At 39.9% G+C, this 26,682-nt stretch overlaps 2 protein-coding genes across 4 annotated transcripts in view; one reads left to right on the top strand and one right to left on the bottom strand.

Moving 5' to 3' along the window:
• The first annotated feature begins 1,782 nt into the window (after window positions 1-1,782).
• LOC119660947 (DNA-binding protein SMUBP-2) overlaps window positions 1,783-26,682 on the top strand; it is a 54,945-nt gene continuing 30,045 nt past the window's right edge. For 2 of the 3 annotated variants that reach the window (XM_038069956.1, XM_038069958.1), the window contains exon 1: window positions 1,783-2,284. The gene's annotated coding sequence lies outside the window, so the exon portion shown is untranslated. Of the gene's footprint in view, window positions 2,285-2,437; window positions 2,454-26,682 lie in introns of all 3 variants that reach the window. The other variant, XM_038069959.1, reaches the window with a different exon arrangement.
• Window positions 9,236-26,682, bottom strand: part of LOC119660946 (GATA zinc finger domain-containing protein 14) — a 35,736-nt gene continuing 18,289 nt past the window's right edge. Inside the window, exons 2-3 of the mRNA XM_038069955.1 lie at window positions 13,185-13,654; window positions 9,236-9,798 (exon numbers count right to left, since the gene is read on the bottom strand). Of these exons, the coding sequence (XP_037925883.1) occupies window positions 9,424-9,798; window positions 13,185-13,654 (845 nt within the window). The 3' untranslated portion in view covers window positions 9,236-9,423. The remainder of the gene's footprint in view (window positions 9,799-13,184; window positions 13,655-26,682) is intronic.

Here is a 26,682-nt window from a genome sequence, read left to right on the forward strand (position 1 = left end):
CCTCTGGCGCTAATTGGGCTCCTCGGAGCGGCCACTGATACCTACCTACCATATCCTCTTTACTCTCCGGGGGTATGGTTAGCAAACTAAACTTTACCATGATGATAACAAAATACCCCCCATTAGACGGAGGGAATTTGAGAGAGAGGACATGCTTTATCACTGCGGGGATAGGGCTCAAAATTAAACGCTATCGTTTAAAGAAATTCGCTGTCCTTTAACGGGGTTAGAAGAACAAAACCTTTCTTTCCTCTACCTATTCTCCCCATTCTGTCCTCCTCACGGGATATGTTTGAAAATTCTAGTTGGCCATGCTGATGTGAATCCTCCGAAGAATTTTTGGTCCCCTACATGAGAATGGACGATTTCGTAGCCTTCATAACGACGAAATCTATGAGCGATACCATGACCGTCAGATTGTGGATAAAATCCGGCTCAATAGCTTGCGGTGGGCGGGTCACCTTAATCCGTATGGATGAGGATGATCCAGCCCGGAAAGTCTATAAGGACAATATCTATGGTAGGAAAAGAAGACGAGGCAGACTCTGCCTAAGATGGACGCCAGACAGCTTTTAGGGATATCGAATGGGTGGACGTCGGCGCAAAACCGGGATGTATGGAGTTCCTTATTAAGGCAGGCCTAGACCGGATACCGGTTGTTGCGCCGTTGATGATGACGATGCTGATGTAAAAGGAACCCCTGATTCCAGTTAACCCGTTGGGGAGCTGCGTCCCCACGAGGAGGGTGATCAAACCCAAGTCTGCAAGGGACTCATCTGAAGTGGCTCACCCACAAAGCCTCACCGGAGATTATATGGTACCATGGGAACCGGGATGGTCCTCTGAGATCATATGCTCCAGGAGAATTCCTAGAGGATGTGTTCTCGGCCCGGTTATTTGCGGTTGGCCCCCTTGGTGGGAGTTTCTTGGTGGTTGTAGTTATGCCTACATCGCGGGCAGAGCTCCTCGGAGCTCGAGCGTGGAGTTGCGCTGTACAACTCGGGTGCCGTACTCTTTAGTTACGGCAGAGGTGTTAGATAGGCCTCGCATTTACTGGTTTGAATGCTGAGCCTGCACTCAGTATAAACCAGGACCGCTGTGCTTGCATGGCGGGGCTCTGATTGTAGTCCCAAAATCAATCCGTGTCCGAAGAGGACCGTGGGATTATGCCTTCACGGCAGGTACTCACGTTAAACCCCCAGGACTTTCATATAAAAGGAACCCCACTTTGAATGGCCATAACCTTTTAAGGGCGATGGACGCATTGAGTTTTGACCGGGTTTGAACAGGAGGCATCATCCCCTTCCTCCTTCATAAACTCCCCCCCCCCCCCCTCCGGGGACGAGTTTGAAAATTGTGTTTTCTCGAAAATTATATTTCAGGCGTCACCTGACAAACATTGTGCAATAGAGCACAATATGCTCATATACACTACAAAACGCGTTGCGCAAACATCTCAGTTGCGCAAAAGATTTCAAACATGTTTGAAATCCGTCAAACATTTGCGCAACGCATCAAACGCGTCCATACATTAGCAAATTATTGCGCAATTTTTTTGATAGTGTATTGGAATGCGGTGATTGACCTAGCATTTACCGCAGCTTTAGACTTAAATTACGGAAAATACACATCAACAAAATTATGCTAGCTTACTAAAGTAAATAAAAGAAAAGTTTTAATAACAATCGATCCCATAATCTATCCGTTAGAACTTAAACAATTTAAAAATTTTCCCGCGCCTAGCGCAATCTTAGCGTGATGATGCACTAATCAGCTGGCTCAAAACATTGTAGTTGTCAAAGTCCCGCGAAAATAACGCCGTTCACCTGTTTTGTGGTTGCTCGCGTTCGATTATGGTTTTTTATTACTTAATTTGATATCTTATGACGGAAATTAATTGTGTCGCATAATTAGAATCGTGTGGTTATGAAATATTTTGCATCCGTTTGTCGGGAAAGAAATGCATCGCGTGTGAATTTTGTGTGTGAAGAAGTGTGAAGTGACCGTTTCTCCCTGCATCGCGTATGAAATTTGTATGTGAAGAAGTGTAAAGTGACCGTTTCTCCCTGCATCGCGTGTGAATTTTGTCTGTGAAGTGTGAAATGCCCATTTCTCCCTGCATCGCGTATGAATTTTGTGTGTGAAGTGTGAAATGCCCATTTTTCCCTGCATCGCGTATAAATTTTGTGTGTGAAGAAGTGTGAAGTGACCGTTTCTCCCTGCATCGCGTGTGAATTTTGTGCGTCAAGTGTGGAGTCCTTGCGGCCAGGGCATATTTGGGGTGGTAAGTAACAGATAATATTTTATTAAATTGAAATCTTTATTGCATGCCCTTAAATGTCTATCAATTCGTGAATTTAGCTTGGATCAAAATTGGCGCTGGAAATTGTTGGGCAATGAAACTTTGTTTGTTTATCTCTTTCAGATGTTCTTTCAGATGCACCCATGCTAAAGTAATTAGTAAAAATCTTCTCATCCACAACCAGACGATCATAGATAATAGTTTTTGTCGTTATGTAGACTACGGAATCGTCCATCCTCATGTAGGGGTACCAACAATTCTTCGGTGGATTCTACTCTCGAACACGGCCAAGAGCTCCCAATTTTTCTTGCGAGAACCCCAAGTCTCCCAGGAATACATGAGGACCTAGCAACATCATAGTCTTGTAAGATAAAAGCTTTGACCCTATGGTGAGACGTCCTGCTGTCCTGCTTTTGCCCCACGGGATCACCATTTAGGCATTACTTCGCGGGGCGGGCTTGTCTTCTCCCAGAATCTCGGGCACACAAACAGCACATGCTCCAGTTCTTCCGGGATCCCACGACATCTATAACAATTCGGGGAATCATCCAAACCGATGCGATGCAAATATGTTCGGTAGCAACCGCCGTGTCCAGTGAGGAATTGCATGAGATGTCTTCGGTCAAGCCATTCCCTCATATCAGGAATAACCTTGTATGTCCACCGACCGTCGTTGTCAGAGTGTATGCGACTCCTCTATTGCTTGCCTCCGTCCGTGCATGCATCGTATCTCTCTCGCTAATAGGTCAATAGGGATTACAATCCCTGCACCATCCGAACTAGTTCGAAATGCGCTCCATACCCTCTGCGAAACCGGACGATGGGCAGAATTAATCTTCCTCCAGTTCTGTACATTGTCCAAAGCTTCCGCCCATACAGGCGTTCGCGTGATTCTCAATGCCATTTCGGTCGCCGTGCCATTCAGGTCGTAATGACCCACCAGCGACTGGTGGTCCCCTTGCCAATGCCGTGCTGACGTACGTGAAGTCGACGATAGAGCCCAGGCTTCCTCCCTCTGAACGTAAATGAGTTCCCAACATTGGAAACTCGACAAATATCTCGAGTAGGATCCATCCTCTCTCATTTGTCCTTCGACTACGCCACTCACAGGCCCAGGTATTGAAGTCATCCGCTATGATTTTCGGGGTATGACTCCTTGCGTCCAGTACCAAATGTTGCAGCATCCTCGTCCTTGTACTGCGCAAGGAGGAGCCTAACAACAGCAGACATGAATCCCGCCTAACTTTGCTATCGCGAAATTAGCTTCCAGAAGTTGCATAACTTCCTGAATGGCCTGGCCGCCGCACGCCCATATCGCTGCTTTACCGGTCTGGTTCCTGATCCAGGCACCACCGCCGTAGTTACGATTGGGTTCACAAATAATGGCAACGTCAATTCCCTTCTCTCAGATGGTCTGGGAGAGGAGGTCTTGCGCCGCCTTACAGTTGTTGAGATTGATTTGAATCAATCTGACTTGGGCCTTGTATTTTGCGCTCTCCTTGACATCTGGCACTGCCAGTAATATGTCGGTTGCCGAGCCCTCCTTTCCTTCGTACAGCATACATTTCAGGCCAGCTGTGCACTCTCTGATCTATCATGGGCGCTGGTGCATGCTGCGGCTATGTACTTCGAAGCACTTGAACCATCGCTCTCTGAGCCGATAGTCGACCCAGTCTACTTTCATTCTGTCCGCCGCTAGCACTCTGCAGCAGTCTGCGTCCTCCAAAAGCCTCGATTTGACTGCTGACTCCGGTAGTCCCGGAAGCTCGAACACCTTTTCCAATGCTGCGCGGACATCCTCCTTCGTGGTAATCTCATCGATATCGTTGCCCTCGATAGTTACCTCTTGCCGTTTGGCCCTTACTTCAGCTTGCTGGCCAAGTGATTTTTCCACCTGACCGAGGAATTTCTCCACTGTTTTGTCATTAGAATTCTTCACCTCCAGCATGAGGTCTTCATTCTATGGCCGCCTAATTCGGTTGACGCTGTTCCCTGGATCTCTAAGCTCTGGGCCCGACTTAACTTGCTTAAGGATGTCGGCATAACTTGCTTCTCCCGTTTTGGAAATGACGATTACTTCTGGCCGTATCCTTCTCCTCTCCTTTCTCTTCCTGGAGACAACTTTGCTCTATGGCTCCGTGCCTCACACTTCACGCTCTGCCTCTTTTGCAGGCATCACAGCTACCGCCACTTCTTTGACATCCTTGACTATATTCATTGCCTGCTCCGAGTTCTTTGGAGAAGGGGGTTTCATCCTTTTGTTGTTGCTGTTGGTGTCCAAATATTTTACCCATCTTCTCGCGGATTCTTTTTTCAACGTTCTCGCCGAGTAATCTTTGCAGAAGAGGTGTTACCTGTGTGGGGTGACTTTGTTGTCTGGTTTCCACGCTCCTTTCTCTCCTTGGGCTCTGCCATACGCCATTCTGATACCTCTGATCATAGCCCTAATATTCTGGTGAATGGTTGCATTGCGTTTTGGCGTTGGTCTTTAAAGCCTTCTATTGTTGGTGCTGGTACTTTGTTGATAGCATTCAGTTGATTTTTTGGGTATTTGCCCCAAATTCAAGTACGGGCTCGCGTTCATGGACCACTACCGTGACAATTGCCAGCATTTTGCCTCCCGCTACCCCTGTGATCCATACGAAGTCCTATCCCTCTAGCCGTCCTTTCCCCTCTTTAAACTGCCTGCCTACCATCAGCAGGCAGCCACGGAAGATTCCGTAGATCTGCAGGAGTAGCCCAATCTGCGCATCTCTTGAGTTAGCTTGAACTAATTGCCCGTCTGTCTGTCTGCACACCCACTCATATATATACAATCATAGATGGCCATATTTTAACAGTTTTTCCATCGCTTGCCGCAGAGAGAAAATTTGCTCCTGGCGACTTATGATTTTTGAGCCGATGAATTGCACTGACTGTTTCTTCCATGCTTAGTGGCAGCATTTGTCCGTCATCTTCTGTTGTCCGCCGATATTTTGGTTGGTGAGCATTTCATCAAAGCACTCAACCCATAGGTCCAATATACTCATTCTGTTGGAAATCAGATTTCCCTCTTTGTCTCGACTGGATGAGCATCGAGGTGTATAAGGATTCATCCTGTTGTTGGTGCGGTTGCTACCTGTATTTTTCGAGTTCATAGATCTGACGCTTCCTTTTTCTGTCTGTGAAATCGCTTCTCCGTTCGACGACGTTCTTGATAGGTCTCCGCGCGAGCCTGCGTTCGTTGGGAATGCAATATTACTCGGTATGCAGCATTCTTCCGTTCCGTGACTAGCTTACATTCATCGTTGGACCAGCCTTTCCGATTTTTCTTGCGGCTGGGGCCAAGTAGGCTTGTGGTAGTATCAATGATAAAGCTCTTCAGGGGGTTGTGAAGATTATTTGTTGATGTTTCATTTCTAGGACATCTGTTAGCTGCGTTTATTGTGGTATCAATTTCCCCCTTGTAGGTGTTATGGAGGGCTGTGTTGTGAATGACTTCAGTATTCAGTCTCACCTGATTGTCGGAGGAAATTGTAGGTGGTGTTGTATATGTTCTGACATTCGTCAACGCTGAACGGTGGCGGCGTTCAATCATCTCGGCTAACCCCCTGCTCTATGAGACGTTAGAGGGCCAGAGGAGATGGAAATCACGCCACAGAGATCCATCCTAGAGCCGGACCTCTCGAACGCTTCGTACGATAGTTTGCCAAGACTCGATATGCCCGAAAATTCGCGCTTGGTCGGTTATGCAAACGACGATGCCGCACGTGTTGCCGGACGCACTGTTGCACAAGCGTAAAGCAGATGTGAAGAATCTTAACCCACCCTTACCAAGTCGTAACTCTCTCTCTCTCTCTCCTGATTGTGTGTTCTGCAATGGAGTGACGGACGACGCTGAACACACGCCTCTGAACACACTTTTCTTGATGCGAATCGGATGGCAAAGGGTTTCCTGAATTGAAAACTCTCTCCCTCCCCATCCGTTGGTGAAAGGGATTCTCTGACTTGAAGGCTCCCAAAGCCGGGAGAGCGGGAGGTCTAGCCCGCAGTAATGTCTCTGTCTGATGACAGAGAGGTGCTTAGTTGGAGTCTGACAGCGTGCTATTGTGAGAGTCCAACGTTCTGTTGCGAAACACATTTACCTACTCTACTTCTACTGCATTTTTTTGAGGAGCGTAATGTTCTCGTTAATGGTCCAGACGATTTTCGGTTTGTTTATGAATTAAAACACCATTTTTTTCTGTTCTTTTAGTTTTATTTTTATTTCTTTATCTTCTTATTTTAGGAATTGTTTTATTTGTAAAAAAAATCTACTTAATTCTAGGCAAATATTAAATCTAATTTATTTTTTTTAGAATCTATATTTATATATTTAGACTTTGTATATTTATAAATATTGAATTATTTTTGCTGTTTTTTCTTCTTGTCTTTTATTAATTATTTTATGTCTTAAATGCTATATTATGTTATAGTTCCTAGTAGTAAACATTTTACAAGTAAAAACTAAAAACATAGTATTTTTTTTTTTAATTTCATTCATCTTATTCTTAAAACAAATATATATATATATAGAGGAAATTTTTCTACTGAATCTCATATACTTGTCTAATTATATCATTTCTAAAAAATTAAGTGGATGTTAAACGGCTGATAAAATCGATTGCGTATATATTTCTTCTTTTTTTTTTTGTTTACTTTTCATATTTGTTTATCATCATGGTCTTATTTATTTTACTGTCGTAGTATTCTATTTTTTAACTACAAGTATTCGGATTTATTAAATCTCATCTCATCTCATTTTTACTTGACTATTCCATGCTTTGAAAAGGAGGAGGATCAATTAGAAAATATATTGTTGGGCACTATATTTTCATATTGGGAATACATAAATGGATATATGATAAAAAGAGGATTCTATATAGTTTCCAGGCTCTTGTTTAAATCTTCCATGCTGTTCCACATTATTAAAATTAAAATCAAACTAATCTTGGCAAGAATGGAACTAATAAACAACACAAAAATTATCACTAATACCGGCTATATCTATACTTTTATCTAAAACAGAAATGGAAAGTGTAGGAGGTGGGGATTTACATTTGTATGATGCTTTCTAAATTATCAAGTTGGAAGTTTCAAATTCAGCCAAGAGTATAAACTCTGATGAAACTGCCAAAATATGATAAAAAATATACAATTGGAATGGCGATGTCAGTCCTTGTTCAACAATAATTAACATAAAGTCCGGGACCTCTCTAAAAACGAAAAAATGCCATCAGAAGAAGGATTGATGCATTGTTCCCTTTTCTCTGGAGCTCTTTATGATTGTCAGTAAGAAGTGTTGCAATCAGAATATTTTCACTGTCTGCTTTTGTCACACAGAAGACTATGGAGATATTCTGGGGTTTCTTTTTATGTCTAATCTGGAATTTGGGCAAATATCATCATTTAACTTAAATCAATTGGATGACATAAGCTAAATTCGAGAATGATATAATATAAAGGTAATCAGGAAATAAGAGAATAATAAGGAGAAAATTAAGAATGGGGGGGAGGGTAATAGGAATAATACTTGATATGCTTTTTGAATTTAACATGGGGAACCCGAGCAACATTTTTAATTTTTTTAAATATTTTTTTAATATTATTATTTAATTTATAGCAAATTTAAGTTTAATTTTAAATTAAATCGAAAGAATTTTTGTGTATGCAAAGGAAAATTACCAGCGATAGATAAAGATAGGAGGTTGTAACAGTATTATTTACACCCACATTTCACGATAATTTTCTCTCTCCCAAAATAATTTTTTTAATCCAAATATAATATATTATATTTAGGTAGTTTTATTGCTGCTAATATTCACTGTTTCATTAAATAATTTTCTGTTGTTAGTTGAAATTCTTTTGACACTTTTCTTTTCAATTTAGTTTTGGATAAAATTTGATTTGTACCATTGTCCATTTAATTTTTATTTTATGTTTATCTCTATAAATACCTATCTAAATTGGCCCCAAGACAAATCAGATAAAGTGAAAGATTCTGCGGTAAATCTAATGGGGTTTTATTTTGTATGGGTTTTGATTCATTAAAAAAATAAAATCACAAATGTAATGAGCGTATAGATAATACATATATATATGCATATGAACATTTTCATTTTTAATTTTTTTTTTTTTTTTGTTTCTCTATATTTCACAAATTCAATCGTACGATTTCTAGATACTAAACTTATGTTATTTTTTTCTTAAATTTTTATGTACGCAGTTTTCACATTCAGTGCAGTTTGTATTTTAAATAATAGTTATGATAAGTCTTGTTCGTCTTTTGTATTAAGGAACAAACAAATGAAATGAATATATGAAACGATGAAATTATATAGGGAAAATATCAATAATTCTATATAGAATAATCTCGCATTGAATAGCTTCAGAACATACAAGAATTATGATAAAAATGAAGAATTAATTTTTTAGCGACATTTTCAAATGATGCATTTTGTTTCATAAATTAAAATTAGAGTAGATCAACTGAAATAATAGTAGGGGAGATAGCGAAAAGTAACTACCACGCTTGTATTTATTCTATAAAAAAAAAAATTTTTTTTTAGGATTTCTACTGTTACTTTACCACTGTCAGCTTATTCAAATTATCATTCTCTTTCTAAATTTCCGAAAACAAGAAAAAAAAACTATGGTCTAATCCTTTACCTACGTATCTAAAGCATTAATTACATATTTATATAACTTTGTTGTGTCTCTTTGTTTTTTTTTTTTCTTTTAGAAAAATAAAATAAATATTTTCAGTTTATGTCTAATTTAAATTGCTTCTGTATCTACTTTTATATTACTTTTCATTTCTCTTGGTTTTAATAATTTTCTTTTGAAAGTGTTTTACGCAAAAATTATTAAACATTTCACTGAGTAATTGTTCATTGATTGAATATCTCTTCGTTGTTTTTTTTTTTCCTATTTTAAATCGCATAATTTTCCTAACATTAAGAGATTCTTATTTTTTGTTATATTTTCCTTTTGTTTACCGACAAAAGATTAAAAATAAAATGAGATTGTAATGTTTTTTATAAAATGATGTGAAATCCATATGCACGCGCGCGCAAACACACAAAATTAAATCTCCCCAAACACTATGAGCAACTGCATTTATCAACAGCCATATTTGGTATTGTACTCATTACTAAATTGTACTCATTATTAAAGTACAAAAGGGTAACTGGGCTCATTTTCGTTGGTGAACAGCATGGTTGTGGTGCTGTACTCATTTGCATTAAATGCGTATGTGGATATTTTGGTAGAAAACCTAATTTACATTCACCATTACAAAAATATGCATTAAATGATTGCGGTGCTATTATCCATTCCCAATTAAAATGACGAAAATTCACTTCAAGTGGATAACGACAACAACGTACTTCATTATCACTTTCTGAACAATTTAATGATGTATTTCGTTTGGTGCGACGTTTACGATTGTCTTTAGTCATTACTTCGATATATGGTGCCTGTAAGATATTAAGATAGAAAAAAAAACAAGATAAGGAAAGGAATCAGATATCATTTTTGAGTGTATTATTTTTATAAAGGAATTTTCATAATTATCCTTAAACATTGAACTAAAACTGTAACAAAAAGGAAAGTGGTGCAAGGCTATTGATAAAAAAATAGTCCGCGAATATGCACGAAAAACTTTACACCCCCTTATGCATCTATGGGAACGGACGCCCCTTTAATTTGATATTCACATGACTATATTTCATGAAAAAAATATACGCCCTCCTTTTGCATGTATGGGGACCCCCTGAATGATGTAACTCACCAACCACAGTTTCCACCCTTTGGTGTCTTTCGCTTCAACCGTTTCACTAACGGGCAGAGAGAGAAAAAAGGAAATTGTCAGTTCGAGCCCTATCTTCCTTGCAACGAGAAGGACCCGAACGTAATGGGCAACACGGCTGCACCTGTCAGCGCTCCTAGTATCTCTTCGACAATGTTGTCTGGAGAGGGATCCCCTGTGTTTAAATCCTATCCCATCTTCTACAAGAAAAAAAAGTGTGATGGGCGTCGTCCACATCCCACCCCATTGCCAAACACACAATCCGCAGATCATGCCTTTCCAATCTTATGCAGGTAAGACTGAAAACCTCCGTGCAGACTTAAGAACTGGGTAAGGAAATAGTTAATCTCACTATGTTTCCGATTGAGCCACGCACTTAAGTTACCAATGAGGTGTGCAGTCTATGCGCCTCTAGTCTCATTTTGCCAAGGAAGTTGCTACTCATCTAGTCTGCGTCGCCGTTCTTCACAAGCAACCACCTTCCTGGCTCTTTTCCTTGCAAGAAGCGCAACGGGGATCACTCCCCCGGTCACTATCATGGCCGGTTCAGAGACAGTGCGATACGCAGACGTCACCCGTAAAACTCCCTGTCTCTGTGCTTGCGCGACGCGCTTACGATATACGTTGTTGCCAAGAGTGTCAGTCCATACTTCTGTGCCGTAGGACAGACTGGGTTGAAATCATCAGGAGCCTTCGCTTGCTAGACGCAGAATCCCAACATTTGCCATTTAAATATTTAACGCCGAAACTTCAGCTACAGTTTTGATTGTTTGTTTTCAGACTTTCACTCCCAACTTAGCTCCCCATACTTCCTTTTATTTCCATACTTACATTTTCGTGCATTTTCACGGACTTTTTTTTATCTACCTGGCCCATGTATACTATAAAGCCTAAAGGCAACCCTTCTATTATAGAAGGGGGGGGGGCTAGGGAACACAACATTGATTAAGTTTACGACTGAGTGAGATCAATGCAACATAACGTGCATAGGAGGGTTGTCATCAAATACAATCAAAACTGTGGGTATCATGTGACCCGTACAGATCCTAGCCTTAAATATGCCCCTTCAAAATTTTGCATTAAGTTGGCCAAAAAGTGGGAATTCATAATCATAATCGAAATAGAGGAAGGGCATCTCGGAAAGTTTTTGGAGGAAGGCCAGGGGTTGCTGAAACACAATAATGTACTGGCCGGAAAAGACACTTTGATGAAAAAAGTGGTGAACCAGATCTGAAAAAATCAACTCCGCTAACGAAAAATAGTAAAAGAAGAGCGAAATAAACGAATAAAGAGAAAGCTTGCATAACAGTTGGACCGAAGGCTAACACGCAAATGGCGTTAGTATTATAGGGCCTACAAATAAGTTTTGTCGGTTTTTTTGTTAAATTTGAAGCTTTATTGTGAAAAATTGGTTATACATTCATTGTTCAAAGTATTGCCCATCGCTAGCCACAACTTTTTTCCATCTTTCAGGCAATTCATAGATGCCATCGCGCCAAAAATTGGCCGGCTTGGCCGCTATCCACTCATCGAGCCATTTTTTGAGTTCGTCGTAATTGGAGAAGTGCTGGTCAGCCAGACCATGCTGCATCGACCGGAACAAATAATAATCAGAAGGAGCAATGTCTGGAGAGTACGGCGGGTGGGGTAGGACTTCCCATTTCAACGTTTCTAGATATATTTTAACGGGCTGTGCAACATGTGGACGAGCATTGTCATGTTGCAAAATAACTTTATCATGCCTTTGCTGGTATTGCGTCCGTTTTTTCTTGAGTTCGCGGCTCAAACGCATCATTTGACGTCGGTAGAGTTTGCCCGTGACCGTTTCGTTCGGTTTTAGCAGCTCATAGTATACCACACCCAGCTGGTTCCACCATATACACAGCATGATCTTCTCACCATGAATATTCGCTTTGGCCGTCAATGATGAGGCATGGCCGGGGTACACCACGTTGCCCGACGCTTGGGATTATCGTAATGGATCCACTTTTCATCGCCAGTAACTATTCGATGCAGAAAACCCTTACTTTCTTGTCGTTGGAGCAGTTGTTCGCACGTGAAAAAACGGCGTTCGACGTCTCTTGGCTTCAGTTCATAAGGAACCCAATTTCCGACCTTTCGGATCATTCCCATTGCTTTTAAACGGTGGGAAATGGCTTGCTGAGTGACTCCAAATGTTTTTCCAAGTTCTTCTTGCGTTTGCGATGGATTTTGGTCGAGCAATGCCTCTAATTCTTCATCTTCAAAAATTGTTGGCTGTCCGGCGCGCTCTTCGCCTTCCAAGTCAAAATCGCCACTTTTAAACCGTCCAAACCACCTCTGACACGTTCGCTCAGATAGAGCATGGTCACCAAAAACTTCCACTAAAATGCGATGATTTTCGGTTGCTTTTTTCTTCATATTGATGAATGAAGTAGAACTCCCCGCAAAAACACATTATTTGGTACAAAATTGGCCATTTTCGTTGATGAAAAAAGTATTGTTGTTTACACTTCAATTAAATAATTTATACTGACGTTTGTGCCTATTGACAGTAGCTTTCCGATGAATGTTTGAAAATGTGGTTCAATGGAATAAAAAACAAGCTACGCCATCTATTATGAAAACCGACAGAACTTATTTGTAGACCCTATATTAATCCATATGATTTTTAGTTAGTCCTAACCCTCAAAAAACACGTGTACAAATTGGACTGGATGCCAGTCGACTCAGCTGTGAATGAATGAATACCTGACTCAAATCAGGGTAATGATCTCGGGCGAGCGCATTGCTGACCACATTGCCTTCTACAGTGTACTGTAATCCTGTAGTGTGCCGTTACGGTTTTGAATAAAGTGCTCTAACACCCTTCAAGGCCCTGATCCAATATGGATTGTTGCGCCAACGATTATTATTCTTCTTCTTCATCAAAGCGCCACCTTTCACCTCGGGTGTGGGTTATTACTGAGGTACGGAGGTGATAGAGGAGGAAAATCCTTCGATCGAGCGTCTTTCTCCATATACTTATAAAAGATCTACACTATTATACAGAAAAGAAATAGTTATAATACTCACATAAGTCTTATTTGCCACTGAATCATCTAAAACGACAAATTGTTTCATCCATTGCTCCTTAGTTTTAATCACAACCCCGTGATTCGTGCTTGCATTATTATACCATTCTGTAACCATATCTGTTACATCAACTGTTATCCAAATACCATTATCATTACGTGGTATCCTATGTCGTATTTCATTGCCTTTTTGCATATGTGTTATATTGGCATGACGTAAAACACAATTGATTTTTAAAATAATATCGAGATTACGATTTCCCGCTGAATTTTGTGAAGATGTAGATGATGATGATGATGATCCTCCGATATTTGGATTTGATCCTTGCACAGTTGTATCAAGATGATCACGAATCCATGACCATGATCTTATAAAAATATGTAAAGTGGCTTGTGATACTGTTGAACGACCATTATTCGTAAATGGAAAATGTAGTACATCCGTTTTGCGATTATGACGTGTGTGTTGAGCTGTGGAAAGAGATTAGAAAGGGGAAAATTAAGAAAATTCGAAGTACAAGAAAGAATATTTTATTTTATTGGATTATATCCTTAAAATTCCTTACGGCTCCCTTAAATATTCTAGAATTTTTTCATAGTCTGATTTAACTCCTTTGGTATTAATGGGACGCATATTTCTACCACCAATCCCTATCTCCACCTCCACCACTGGGAGCTCTTTCTTAACCAAAAGCTGCAGACGGAGAAGGATGAAGGCGCGCCTAAAAAGGGGACGAATTGTACCAACTGGTCCTCCAGGTTGGTTGACGAAAATGGGGGAAAATCTGAAAAGTCCCTTTTTAAGGTTTTAAAGGCTAATTTCTCGCCTAGTACTTAGAATTAAATAAAAAAGAACTTGATTTGTGATCACGACATCTGAAGGTATTAGCGTCTGGGGGCAAGTGTATAGGCTGTGGGGTGAAGGTGACGAAAATGGGGGGAAAAGGTGAAAAATCTCTTTGCGAGGGTTTAAACGTTAATTTCTCGCTTAGTACATAGAACTAAATGAAAAGGAACCTGATTTGTGATCACGAGATCTGAGGGTATCCGTGTCTGGGTGTAAATGTATAGGCTGTGGGGTGAAGGTGACGAAAATGGCGGAAAAGCACTGAGGAAAATAGCATGTAGCTCTCGAAATACGTATTTACAAAAATTATAAAAATATATTGAAGTAGGAGAAGCTACATATTCTTATTTTTATTTTTTGTATTTTTCATTTGATTTTCTAAATGATGGCGAAAAGCTGCAGGTGCTAATGAATGCCATCAAGACTATCTATGAAGATCTGAGCAAAGGTGCCCTCCTGAAGCGATGTATCGGATTTTTTACGCAGAACAACAATGAGAGTTCGAACCAAGTTATTTGGAAAATCTCATCCTTACCACTTGAGTGGAACGTCTTGTCATTATTGAGATTGCAGCCCTGTTTCTTTAATGAAGGTTTTTTTGCTTTAATAACCTTCATGCAAGGCGTGAAAATCAGTAGTGGACCAAGCACCTATAAATGGGCGTAATAAGTCGCGTGGAAGTCGGTAGCTGAAAAACAAACTAAAGGAATCGGGATTTATCATAGACGAGAGCAAAAAGGTGATTTAGACATCATTGATGACAGGAACGTCCTTTATGGACCTAACTTGCTTATGAACGTTTTATTTTTTAGTATTTTTTAGTATTCAGAACTTCAAAGCGTTTTTCCCACAATTCAGTTTTTCAAAGTCGGTACCCCTCATAACTCCAAACTGATTCAACCGATCTTTTTGAAATTTTTAACACAATTTCTGTACTAGAGAGAGTTTTTTTTTTCCAAATTTGTTAATATTTTTTTTTATTTTTTTTTTATTTTTTTATTTATTTTATTTTTTATTTATTTATTTTTTTTTTTTTCTTAAAAAAAATCGCGTTTTCCACTTCAAAGTGTTCACACAAAAGTGAAAAATTGAAATTTCTAAATAGCCTTACACTTTCGCGGGTTTATCTGATAACATAGCACCCTTCCAGGTCACCACGTTCTTCTCAAAAACTCCTGAAATAATGAAACCCCGAAAACATCAAATATCGTATCAATTAAAGCTTCCATTGATTGAAATTTTGCGCCAATTTTGACTGGTTGATCCCAGTTTCTGAATTTTCTCAATCATAATCGATCTACATAGAATGGATATACTCTGCAAGATATACACACGCGCCGCTTGCCTTGGAATCCACTGAACTACATGCACCGCACTCCATTCGGTGTTTCACTCGGCCGTCTTCGGATTAATGAACAATAAAAAAAAAAAAATCAAATATTGTTACTAACCGAATGCATCCCATCGAAATTCAATTCTTCTTTGTAATAAAGTTAATGGGATTTGAGCGTCTGGACGCTAGTCTTGCCAATGGCTTATTACATTTCTTGAAAAGATACACCGAAAAAAAGAGAACCAAGTGAACTTCAAAAGCAGTTGATTGGTATCTTTTTTTTTTTTTGGGTTAGGGTGGGGTTTTGTGTTCTTCCCTTTTTTCGTTTACCTTTTCAAAGACTAAAAGTCTGAAAAAGATTGTTTCTGACACGATCGGTAACAAGGGCACAGAATGCATGCGATCGATATCGTTTTCTTGTTTTGCTGGTTTTCTAACTCTTCCATTCTATCTTTTTTTATCCAGACATGAAAAAAGAAAAAAGTGAAATGGCAACGGGCAAAAAAATCCCAAAATCAGATTTTCAAAAGCAAATCTTAAAAAAGATATTTGAATCTAAAAAAAGCACAATCTAGAAAGCAAGAAGAGTCATTGTAACATGACCGTTAATCTTACCGAGAATGCTGAGGATAAGATAAATAGGATTTATAAGACAAGAAGCTAGAATTTCGAAAGGTACGGGAATGAGAGCTTTGTCTAATTCTAGATACTTTTTTTTGTCTGATACCGACGCCTTAGAATATCATTTTGTTGGATATGGAACTGTATTGTGCTCTAGATCATCCGAACAAGAGAAAACTAGCAATTTTCAAAGTAAAATATGATCAATTTAACAAGGAAAAGATACTCTTGTACCTATAATCTCGGTCACATAGCGCAAATATCTAGATACATGTGCATAGTTTATAGATATATGGATGGGGTTTACACATGATCTCTGTGTACTGGAATTGGTTGGAACGATTGGGGAGACGTCACATGATCGCGACCATACATTATTTAGGTCCTATTGCCTGATCTTTATACGCGACACTATATTCTTGGATACTGATATATATCTAGATATTACTATCTATCATTTCTGTTAACGATCAAAGACGTGATCGATTGCTTAAATAGCGGGAATAATCGTTTGTGAGCAATGTCGTCGATCGATTGATCGCCGATCGATCAGTATATGTTATAAAAGAGTAAGTTGAAGACAGCAAGCGCAAGATTGGCTTTACCTCTCCAATTAATATTTGATTTATTATTGAGGAAATGAAGTATTATTAACGCGATCGAGAATACGGGATCTTTAGCTATATTGGCTACATAATCTTTAACTCGCTATGTATGATCTCATAGAGATGGAGAGATTCAGGGCTGATTTAATACTATCAAAAGTATCTACAAGTTTTATCGAACCTATGACGAACGTCGGGAAAGGCAGGTTTGACAGTAAATAATAGGTCATTGTTTTAACCTTCGCTTACTTCTTTAATTCAGTTTCAAATCCTCTCAGTGATAACATTTCCAACCCCCAGAGATCTTCAATCCTCAACTACCACATCATCTTTGAAACTCTCCACCAATATTGATCACCTTTTGATTATAAAGTTTTACGATATGTCATCATGAATTGTTGTCCATTTTTCAATTATCGGAGAGCTCACACACATGTTGTCGACTCTCTTTTTTTGCTCAGCTTAGTTTTTATATCTCTCTACGGTTTACTATCAGATCGATGTTGTCAATGTTTCTATCCCGTCGATCAAACAGCCATATGTAATGCTGAAATAGGTTTGCATTTCGAAAAACACCGGAGAATATTATGTAGACCATAGTTTCCTTTATAAGGACTTTATTAATGACTGGTTTACTTATAGTAACGCGCCAATATCAACAATCTTTTATGCCATAATAATCAATACATATCATCATCATTTCCAGTGGGATTGGTATTAGCATCACAGATCATTATTGTAACACATAACAAATTCATTAAACATAATAAATTCTTAATCTGGTCTTACCGTTTGTTATGTGTAATTTCTTATATATCAGTTTAAACTTAGGGCTCTCATCGTAATTGTATGAATTGTATTAATTGGGTCCCTTAAAAATTAGTAAACTGTACAGAAGTGGGCCTTGGATTTCAGCAATTGTAGACAGCTTTGCGGAGGACGAACGTGGTCTTTTGATTGAGTTTATGGTTTTTGGGGCCGAGATCGTGGTTATCTTAACACTTCTCCGCCTTCGTTACTTTGTTACAACCTCTAGCATTCCCCGATCTTTTACTTTAACTGCAACCTTGATTCAATCAATCAATCAAGGACGAAGATGGCTACGGGTTCGTACCAAGGCAAAGGCAAACCATCAGACGCTCTCTCACCTCTGCCCTAGGACGACAATGGTGCGAATTATATTCAATGTAAATCCGGCCGCAGTTCGGATCAAAACTTGGCCGGAGCTAGACATTTTTTGACGACTGGAGAGGTCCTAAGTCCGCATCCATTTGATGCCGGCCAAACTTTGGTCCGAACTGTGGGGGCAGGGGGCGGGGGAGCGTATAACATCTGCGAGCCGATTCGGCTGCGCTGCTCCCAGAGCAGAGGTGAGATAGCGCCTGATAAGTTGCCTTTGCTCTGGCATGAAATCGTAGTATCTTCATTCCTCTTTCAATTTTTGAACATTGGGTGTAAAACCCAAAAAGAGGAGTCCGTGGACCATAAAGTGTGGGACCAAGTTGCTCTCCATTTGGTCCGGTCCGGTGGCTCATTTTTCAGGTTGAAGGTGGTTGTATGTACAATATTCAGGTCCACTTTAAAAAAAAACTGTTTCTTGAAATGAGAGAGAGACACTATCGTATCGTCAAAGGACTGGCAATTTGGTAAGAAATATGGAGAGTGCATAGTGAGGAAAATTAAGTCTGGGGACCGGCAAATTTGTACCAATTAATCAGAAATTTGAAATATATAATTTCGTGATTGAGGTCCCTAAAACAATTCTCAAATATAATTGTATGGTGGGGAAGGAGCTACAGCTTCTGAGCACTCAGGCCGTGCTGGCCCATTGTACTCGCTCAAATATAATTAAAAAGAGATTTGTAGTTTTTATCTTCCTTCTATAGCAACACACAATTTTTTGATTGGCATGACCATCTGTATAGGGTTTTGTGTGCGTAAATTGCACAATATAAGCGAGATTTGTTTATCTTAATTGCAAGCATGACAGATTTGTGCGTCTGCATCTGATAGATTGTTTTTGTTGTTATTGTGGTTGCTGGTCTTCTTCTACTATAATTTGCGGCTGCAGTTTCTTTTGGGGATGCATTTCGTGAATTTATGCATTTAGATATTAATATAGTCATTTTTTGGCCAGAAATTTAAAATGGAATTTTATATCGGCTAAAAACAAATTTTTATACAATTGAATGATTAATTTAATTTGTTTTTATGCAATTTTTACTTAAACTGTTTTTCACGAAATATTAAAAACCCAAGAAAGCGCAGTTCATTGTTAGTTTTTACGTAGTTGGACATGACAAGTCTAGGCGATGTTAAAATCTACCGATAGAGAGGGCCCCTACTCGGTTGTCAGGCAAACTTTTGCTATTTCGGGTCTTCATCAAATCAAACAAGAGTCAGCTATGAATAAACCTCATGTTAGCTCAAGTTTATGGTGAGTCTCTAGGGAGTTGTGATGGGCGAACTACGACAATCAGGAGAGACTATCTCAATATTATTTTCCTTCATCATCATCATCATCATCAACGGCGCAACAACCGGTATCCAGTCTAGGCCTGGCTTAATAAGGAACTGCAGACATCCCGGTTTTGCGCCGAGGTCCACCAATTCGAGATCCCTAAAAGCTGTCTGGCGTCCTGGCCCACGCCATCGCTCCATCTTAGGCAGGGTCTGCCTCGACTTCTTTTCCTACCATAGATATTGCCCTTATAGACTTTCCGGGTGGGATCATCTTCATCCATACGGATTAAGTGACCCGCCCACCGTAACCTATTGAGCCGGATTTTATCCACAACCGGACGGTCATGGTATCGCTCATAGATTTCGTCATTGTGTAGGCTACGGAATCGGAATTTTCCTTCCGTTATCAAAAAACTGTACTGTCTGGAGTCTCTGCTGGAATTCATTCAGTGATCTGAAAAAGCTTGCTTGATCGTCTAGAGTGACAGATTGACTGTATACCACAGTCAGTTTCTGCTTGAGTGGGACCACAATTTCAATTACGGGTCGTGTTGTATACTGGGAATGGAATAGTTCCGCTAAACCTCGGTCCCAAGCCCGTTTGTACCCGAAGATAGTGAGGAAATTTCCCGGCCTATTGGTTCTTTCTTTCGCTTTGCTGCCTAACAGCATCCAAATGGAGGGGGTGTTGAGGTTATTCCGGAAACCAAGTTGTGCCAGGACCTCAGCACCATTACGCTCCTCTTCTGCAAGCTAGAGAAAGCACAAACGAAGCTCGAAAACACTCTACGCATCCTCCCACACATCGCTAAAGGAGAAGCAGTATTGTCTGAGTCATTCGTTTGTGCCTTTGTCGGCCCAGTTTATTTGTAACATTTTGCGGTAATACGCCGACCGGCTCAAAGCGTAGTATAATCCCTTGCAAGGATGTTGTCCTTACAACTAGGAGGAGTTTCCTCTTAAGCTGCTCGCATCGCTCGGTATCGCGACCGGATAAATTGGTGTCGTCATACAAGACCCATCTATCACTTTTTGTTTTGTTCTTTGGTTTTTTAATTTTTCATATTTGGCTACCATGACCTTTATTTAACCGGGGAAAATATATCGATCTCGGCCGAGACAAGGCTGGTTGGGAATGGTGTTTACCTGGTATCCAAAGTTCACCGTTCACGGTCGCATCTTAGCCCCCTGTGATCGTTCAGTCTTCGGCAGGGTAGTCACACCTTGACTTGGGGTTTTTATTACTCCTTAGCTTCAGGTGTCACCTCTGGTTTCCCGGGGGCAATAGTAAAATCTTGGTATAAAACCTTACAATGAAACATTGAAGAGTTTCTGAATTTGGAATGGAAAATTCTGATTTTGAAGTAGAAAATTCTGAATTTGAAATGCGAAATTGTGAAATTAACTTGAAATCAGTTAGGAAAAATCTGAAATTGTTTGGAAAATTCGGAGTTTGGTTTGGAAAATTCGGAATTTGGTTTGGAAAATTCTAAATCAGTATTCTGGTCTTCAATTTGAACTTGATTGCAATATCACCAAGAATTAGAAATGAATTATCATGGCGGATAGTTTCTAAGCGTTAAAATATATTTTTTATTATTATTTTCCTTTCTAATCTATATTTACCTCGTGGAAATGAAATCAAAAGTTAAAACGGAAAAGAAATTACTGAACATTTCTACTGAATTGGAATAAAGTTCAGTTTATGCAATCTCTCAAATCTTATACTCAATCGGGTCATCTGTTTGTTCCTGGAATACATTCATTGGAATTAATAACAATAAACAAGCGCATAAATGGTTTGTGAAAACCTGAGTCAGTGAATTATCTGAAAAGGTGGAATTAATTTTTTTTTTTTTATTGTCAGCCTTTGGTTCTAGTTGCTTTCCCTGATAAGGCTGTAGCTGAGATGCGAAGTGACTTTTTAGCCAAAGATCAAAAAATGAGAAAGAATAAAAAAAAGTATTTTTCGTGTGTATACCCTATTTCGGGAACGAACTATTCTCCCCTTCCAGCGTATCGCACGCTAAAGGGAGGACAGACAAGAGAGGGGGGAAGTACAGATTATTTCGGTGTCAACCAAAAGCGAAAAATATTTCTTTTTTCTTAAGTTATCAGGTTTTTTCCGCAGCCTACATAACGACGAAATTCATGTGCAATATCATGACAGTCTAGTGGTGCGGCTCAACAGGTTGCAGTGGGCGGGTCACCTAATCCGTATGGATGAGGATGATCCAGCCCGGAAAGTTTGAAAGGGCAGTATTTATGGTAGGAGGCAGCAGACCCTACCTGAGATGAACCGATGGTGCAGGCCAGGACATTAGACAGCTTTTAGGGATATCAAATTGGTGGACTTCGGCACAAAACCAGGATGTCTGGAGGCCTAGATCGGATACTGGTTGTTGCGCCCGTGATGATAATGATGGGGGTTTTTATGGAGATAGGGCTCTTCTGGTGTATTAATATAACCTAGGGTTTTTGCGTGCTACTTTTTCTCCACTAACTTGGTAGACCTTGGTAGACCCCCCCCCCCCCTGCTGACCAGAAACACAATCGTAAGTTAACATAACCCTCTGTGGCTCACTATTATTCGAACTACTTATTTTTTAGATGGATCTAAAGAAATTATTTTTGCAGGGATCAGACACGATTTTTTATCTGTCAGATGAAAAGCAGACGTCAGATGATGCTTGTCAATTGTATCTGGCTAGGATATGGCCTCTATTTATTATACAGTGATCATTGAAGCCAATGGGCGTAGCAGGATAAATTAAGCTTCTTATTAGTCTTTTGATGGCATATGTAGATTTGGTCAGCTAATGCAAAACATCCTAAATGCCAGACCGTAACCGACTATCATATACTGACTGGGCCACGTTTACCTACAACATCAGGTATCTGCTCTCCGTAGACTCATTCAATTTAATCCAAGACCTCCCCGGCTCACAAATGGAGTACGATATCTACAAATGTAGGCCAGTTGATCGAGGCCACCGGCCGGCTCCATTTCGATGGTAACCTCTTGTGTACATGCCATGCATAAAGTCATCCTTTTTAATTCAGTTTCAAATTTCCCTATAACACGAGGAGGGTCGCCCTCGTCGCCGTATCGGAAATCTTTCATTTCTATCTACATTACAATGCAATCGAGGCAAACAAAATACAAATTCAGTCAGTGTCATGACGAAAAAAAAAAAAATAAATAAAAAATCAAAATAATCACACTAAATGTTGATTAATTGACGCGACATTGTTTGACTCTTGAACGCATCGTAGGTCAGCACAGCCAATTATATGATGGCAAAACAAAAAGCTCGAAAGAAAAAACTACGAAGAGGTTACACTCTTTTGATATGGCTCCAAGAAATCAAAGAAAAAAAAAAGACAGAGGAACCTCTGCTATGGACAAGAGCCCCTGTTCGTCACGAGAAGAATGACGGAAAAAAAAATTCCAAGATAAAGTGATCGATTGCAAATTTAATGAGTAAGCAAGCCTAGCCTTCAGTCTGTGTGTCTAGATCACAGACGGGGTCTCTGTATAAATGCCAATTACAATGGGGGGTGGGAAAGGGGGGCGACTGTTGATATCAACAAAGAACAATGTCTCTTATGTGCGCCGAAATTGTCATGCACCAAACAGTAGTTGAGACTATGTGTAAAAGCTCTGTCAGTCTAATAAGCACAGTGAATGGATATTAGGGGACCTCAGATTATTGTTTTGAATTTTCCAGATTGGAACTGGCCCCCCACGTTTTAGGAACTTTATAGACTTGAGGCTTTTTAAAGTTGAAAGGGCACCCTTAGACGAACTTTGTGGGACATGTATGGCTTCAAAGTTCTATAGGTACGATTTGGAGTTTCGTAACATGATGCACTGATACCATTTATAACCAGTTGGGATAATGGACGAGAGAAGATTAGGGGATCAATTGTTAGTCGGTACTTTTTGGAAACGGTTTATATTTTTTTATAGAATCCTCTTTGTTGTGGCTGTGTTGTGCCTCCGATATTTCTTTTTCCTTTTGAACGGTGCGGTTCCTTTGAATGGTGCGTCCAAAGACATGGAAAGCTTCAATGGAACACGACTTCATTGACCTTGGTAAAATGGCCCTAGAGGTTGTGAGGATAAACTCAAAATGAACACCAGGTCTATGAGACTTACTTCTGATGTATTAACAGCTCCAAATCACCGTTATTTTATCTAAAATTTAAAAGTCAATAGCACAACAATAACGTCAAAAATCAATCAACCGTAGCCGTTTTCGTCCCTCTTTTGATTTTTGAACTTTGGGTGTTAAACCCAAAAAGAGGAGTCCGTGTACCATAAAGAGTGGGAGTGAGCTGCTCTCCATTTGATCCTGTCCGGCACCAACTAGATGCGGACTTAGGACTCCTCACTCCCTAAACAAAAATAACTTAAAATAGAGGCTGCTGCCTATTTGGCCAACTGGCTTATTTGACCAACTTGTTTTTTTAAGATTAACAGACTCCTACTGACTAAAACCTCTCAAAAAAGCTTTCTACAGTTAGTACCTACCAAATACTTGGAACTTCTAACATTATTGAACGGACCGGCAGTTAACAGGACGACGAGGAAACTTTCAAAAAGGTCCTGCTGCAAAACACAACACTAGAAGGAAACGCAAATGAGAACGCTTCCCAGATTGGCGAAAACCATGCCCAGGAACTAGCGTCGAACTTCTGGTGGAAACCTGAAATCGAAGAATGCCCCAAAATCTGAATCAAGCCCAGAAGATCTCAGACTTCAGTGGAACACCCGCTGGTATGTCGAAGGCTTGTGTTATCTTTGATCTGTATCGTAGCACAGTTTTCAGTGTCGTAAGACTCCATGATCCTGATCATTCTGAAGACATATGCTATCATTTTTGTTGTAATGAGTGCTTCTATGGATACTCGTATCCTTCCATGTGGGATACTTGAATGGGTTTAGGAATATCGAATTGGTGGACCTCGGCGCAAATCCGCCTAGACCGGACACCGATGATGAAGTCTTTGTGCGAAACATTATGCTAAACAAAAAGAGAAAGATGGTTTGCTCTTTATTAGACCCAACTGACATATGTAGTTATTTCTCGATTTTACAGGCATCCTAAACTTAGATTTTCAAAGGAAGATGCAATGGGGAAGGGATGCAGGCTCCCGAAATACGATATTTACGAAATTTTTTTCATTCAATCAAACAGGCTTCTCCATATTTAAACCAGGCCTATTCGGTGGTTCTAATTTATTTTATGACGAAACAAATTTTGTTATGCGGTTTATTGGGGGCTAACCAATGGAGGGAGTTTGAACCGTCATGTCTCCTCCTAGAGGTCTCCATTGGACTATGATTAAAAATGCGTACGACTTTTAAAAGGGTGGAAATTACTTGTATTGCTTCTATTTGATAAATTCTAGGAAGAGTTGAGAATTTTGTTCCGGTCAATGCTTCTGGCCTGATTTTGCTTGTTTGACATGTTCGTGACATTAGACCGGGGAGGTGCTACCAGCTTTCTTTGATAATTCCGTAATTTTGTGGGCTGTCAATAAAATTGAAAATCTGACTTGACTATGAGTGAATGAGATTTTGAGATCTTAGTGTTCAGTGGAGAGCTTGAAAAGACCCGCTTAAATCAAAGACCCATTCTCAGAAACTATCTAACTGAATAATCTGAAAAAAAAAACTATGATGGTGCATGCTTATGACATCGAGGCATGAAAATATTTCCAATATGATATGTGCCTAAATAAAGCTAATATTATTATCCATTATAGCTCTATAGCTCCATGTAGAGCGCTATATTGGAAAGTTTGGTGGAAATCCTACTATCATTAGCAAGCTTACAAGCAAGTCAAAGTCCAAAATGCATCGGAAATGAAATGTCAGTACCATATTGAAGTGGATAGTCTTGTATACCTAATGCATATACACTGCTTGGTATGCACAAGTGGCATCATCGTGCACCTATGCCTTTGGACATAAAAAATACAAAAAAAAAAAAAACCTTCCTTACCTGAAGCACCGAGCTTCCGGTTTGTTGTACATTTCGAAAGACAATCTTTGTTTCTTATCTTTTGCATCTATGCGGCTTCATTGAATTCTCTTTAGGGTTTTGTGTAAACAAATTCTGTATATTGTCTGTCTGTCTGTTACACGCGATTTATTTACAAACTCAAAAAGGTTCCATGCTAATTACCCCACGAAACGAACAGACTTGTACCTACATTTCAGTCATTCTATTCAGCCCAAATTAAAGTTGGATGTCTCATCGATAATCCCACACTAAATAGGAATTATTGAATCAAAGATTCAAATTACAGTCAAATCTTTGGACCCATTATCGGGAATGTTGATTTTATCTACTATTTATCATGGCTAATTTGATATTAATGATGATTATTTGATTGGTGATGACGTTGACGATGCTATTACAACTTGAGCCAACTAAACATGAACAGCTGCTACTTTTGTGCTACCTTCCTACTAGCTGCTAGCCTAGGCCCGAAGATTTTGTTGTGCAGACACAAGTCGGAGCGCACCTTCAAGATGAAGGATGGGCACGGGTAAGACGTGATCGCCTCGCGCGTCAAATCGTCTGGGGCCTGCAGACAATCAACATAACACTATGGGGCCCCCGATTGCATGTGGTGGGTACCCCGACCAAATTCTTGGCCGACTATGACTGATACGCGGCATATGTGAGTTATTCTTTTGTATTCCTTCCCTATGCAACCAAGTCTCAACTATTTATATTCCTATCCAGCTGTCTAGTCTCATTGCTTGAAAGTATAGACGCATATGTGTGGAATCTGTTGTGGTTCAATTTCGGCAATTGATGCGGAGCTTTTGGGGCATATTTTGCACAGACACCGGTCTTCTCCCCTTACTTCTTGAAAAAGATGAATCGTAGAGGTCTTACTTAGTAGCATTGTTTCGAGATAGACTTCCACGAAATTGATTCGTAATATGTTTGTCTGGCAACTGTCTGTTCGTTCTGACTGTCTATTTGGTTTTTAGATAGAGACGACAAACGGACGGAGGCCAATATTCGGAGACGGGAGATATATTTTTGGGATCAGCACTTTCCCAATTGATGGTCCAGCACTAAGCGTGTTGCCAATCAGTTGAGCGCCTCTTAAATTGATAATGCAACAAAGCGATCATACACTACGTAATCGTAGGCGATCTCTCTAGGCGCCGATAATGGATTAATGATCTTGGCGCCCCCTCCATGATGTGTGCGTTTGATATTAGTGAGGGTCTGTTGGAAATAATCATGTGGTGACATTTTCGCAGTTGATTTGTGTATCCACTAGATAAAGGTGGGATTATGGGATTGGGTCAGTGAAATTGTTAGTGATATGTTGGAGGCTGGTGAGGGATCCTGTATCTCAATCTGCACATAGAGCATGACTTAAATAGAACAAGGTTCACCCTGGAGATCCTCTATTCTATAAAGCCGGTATCTTAGTATTATCAGCCTTCCGGGGACAACGGCCTCTCTGGTCATAGAGACTTCGGCTCAACACCAAACAGTTCTCATCGCAGGCAACTACACACGTGGCTCAAAGTGCGGCTTGATTGATTCCCGAAATAAGCAACGGTCAGATCTCTTGGTCTTTCGCGTAG

The sequence above is a fragment of the Hermetia illucens genome, chromosome 7 (assembly GCF_905115235.1).
Source record: "Hermetia illucens chromosome 7, iHerIll2.2.curated.20191125, whole genome shotgun sequence".
Classification (NCBI taxonomy): Eukaryota; Metazoa; Arthropoda; class Insecta; order Diptera; family Stratiomyidae; genus Hermetia; species Hermetia illucens.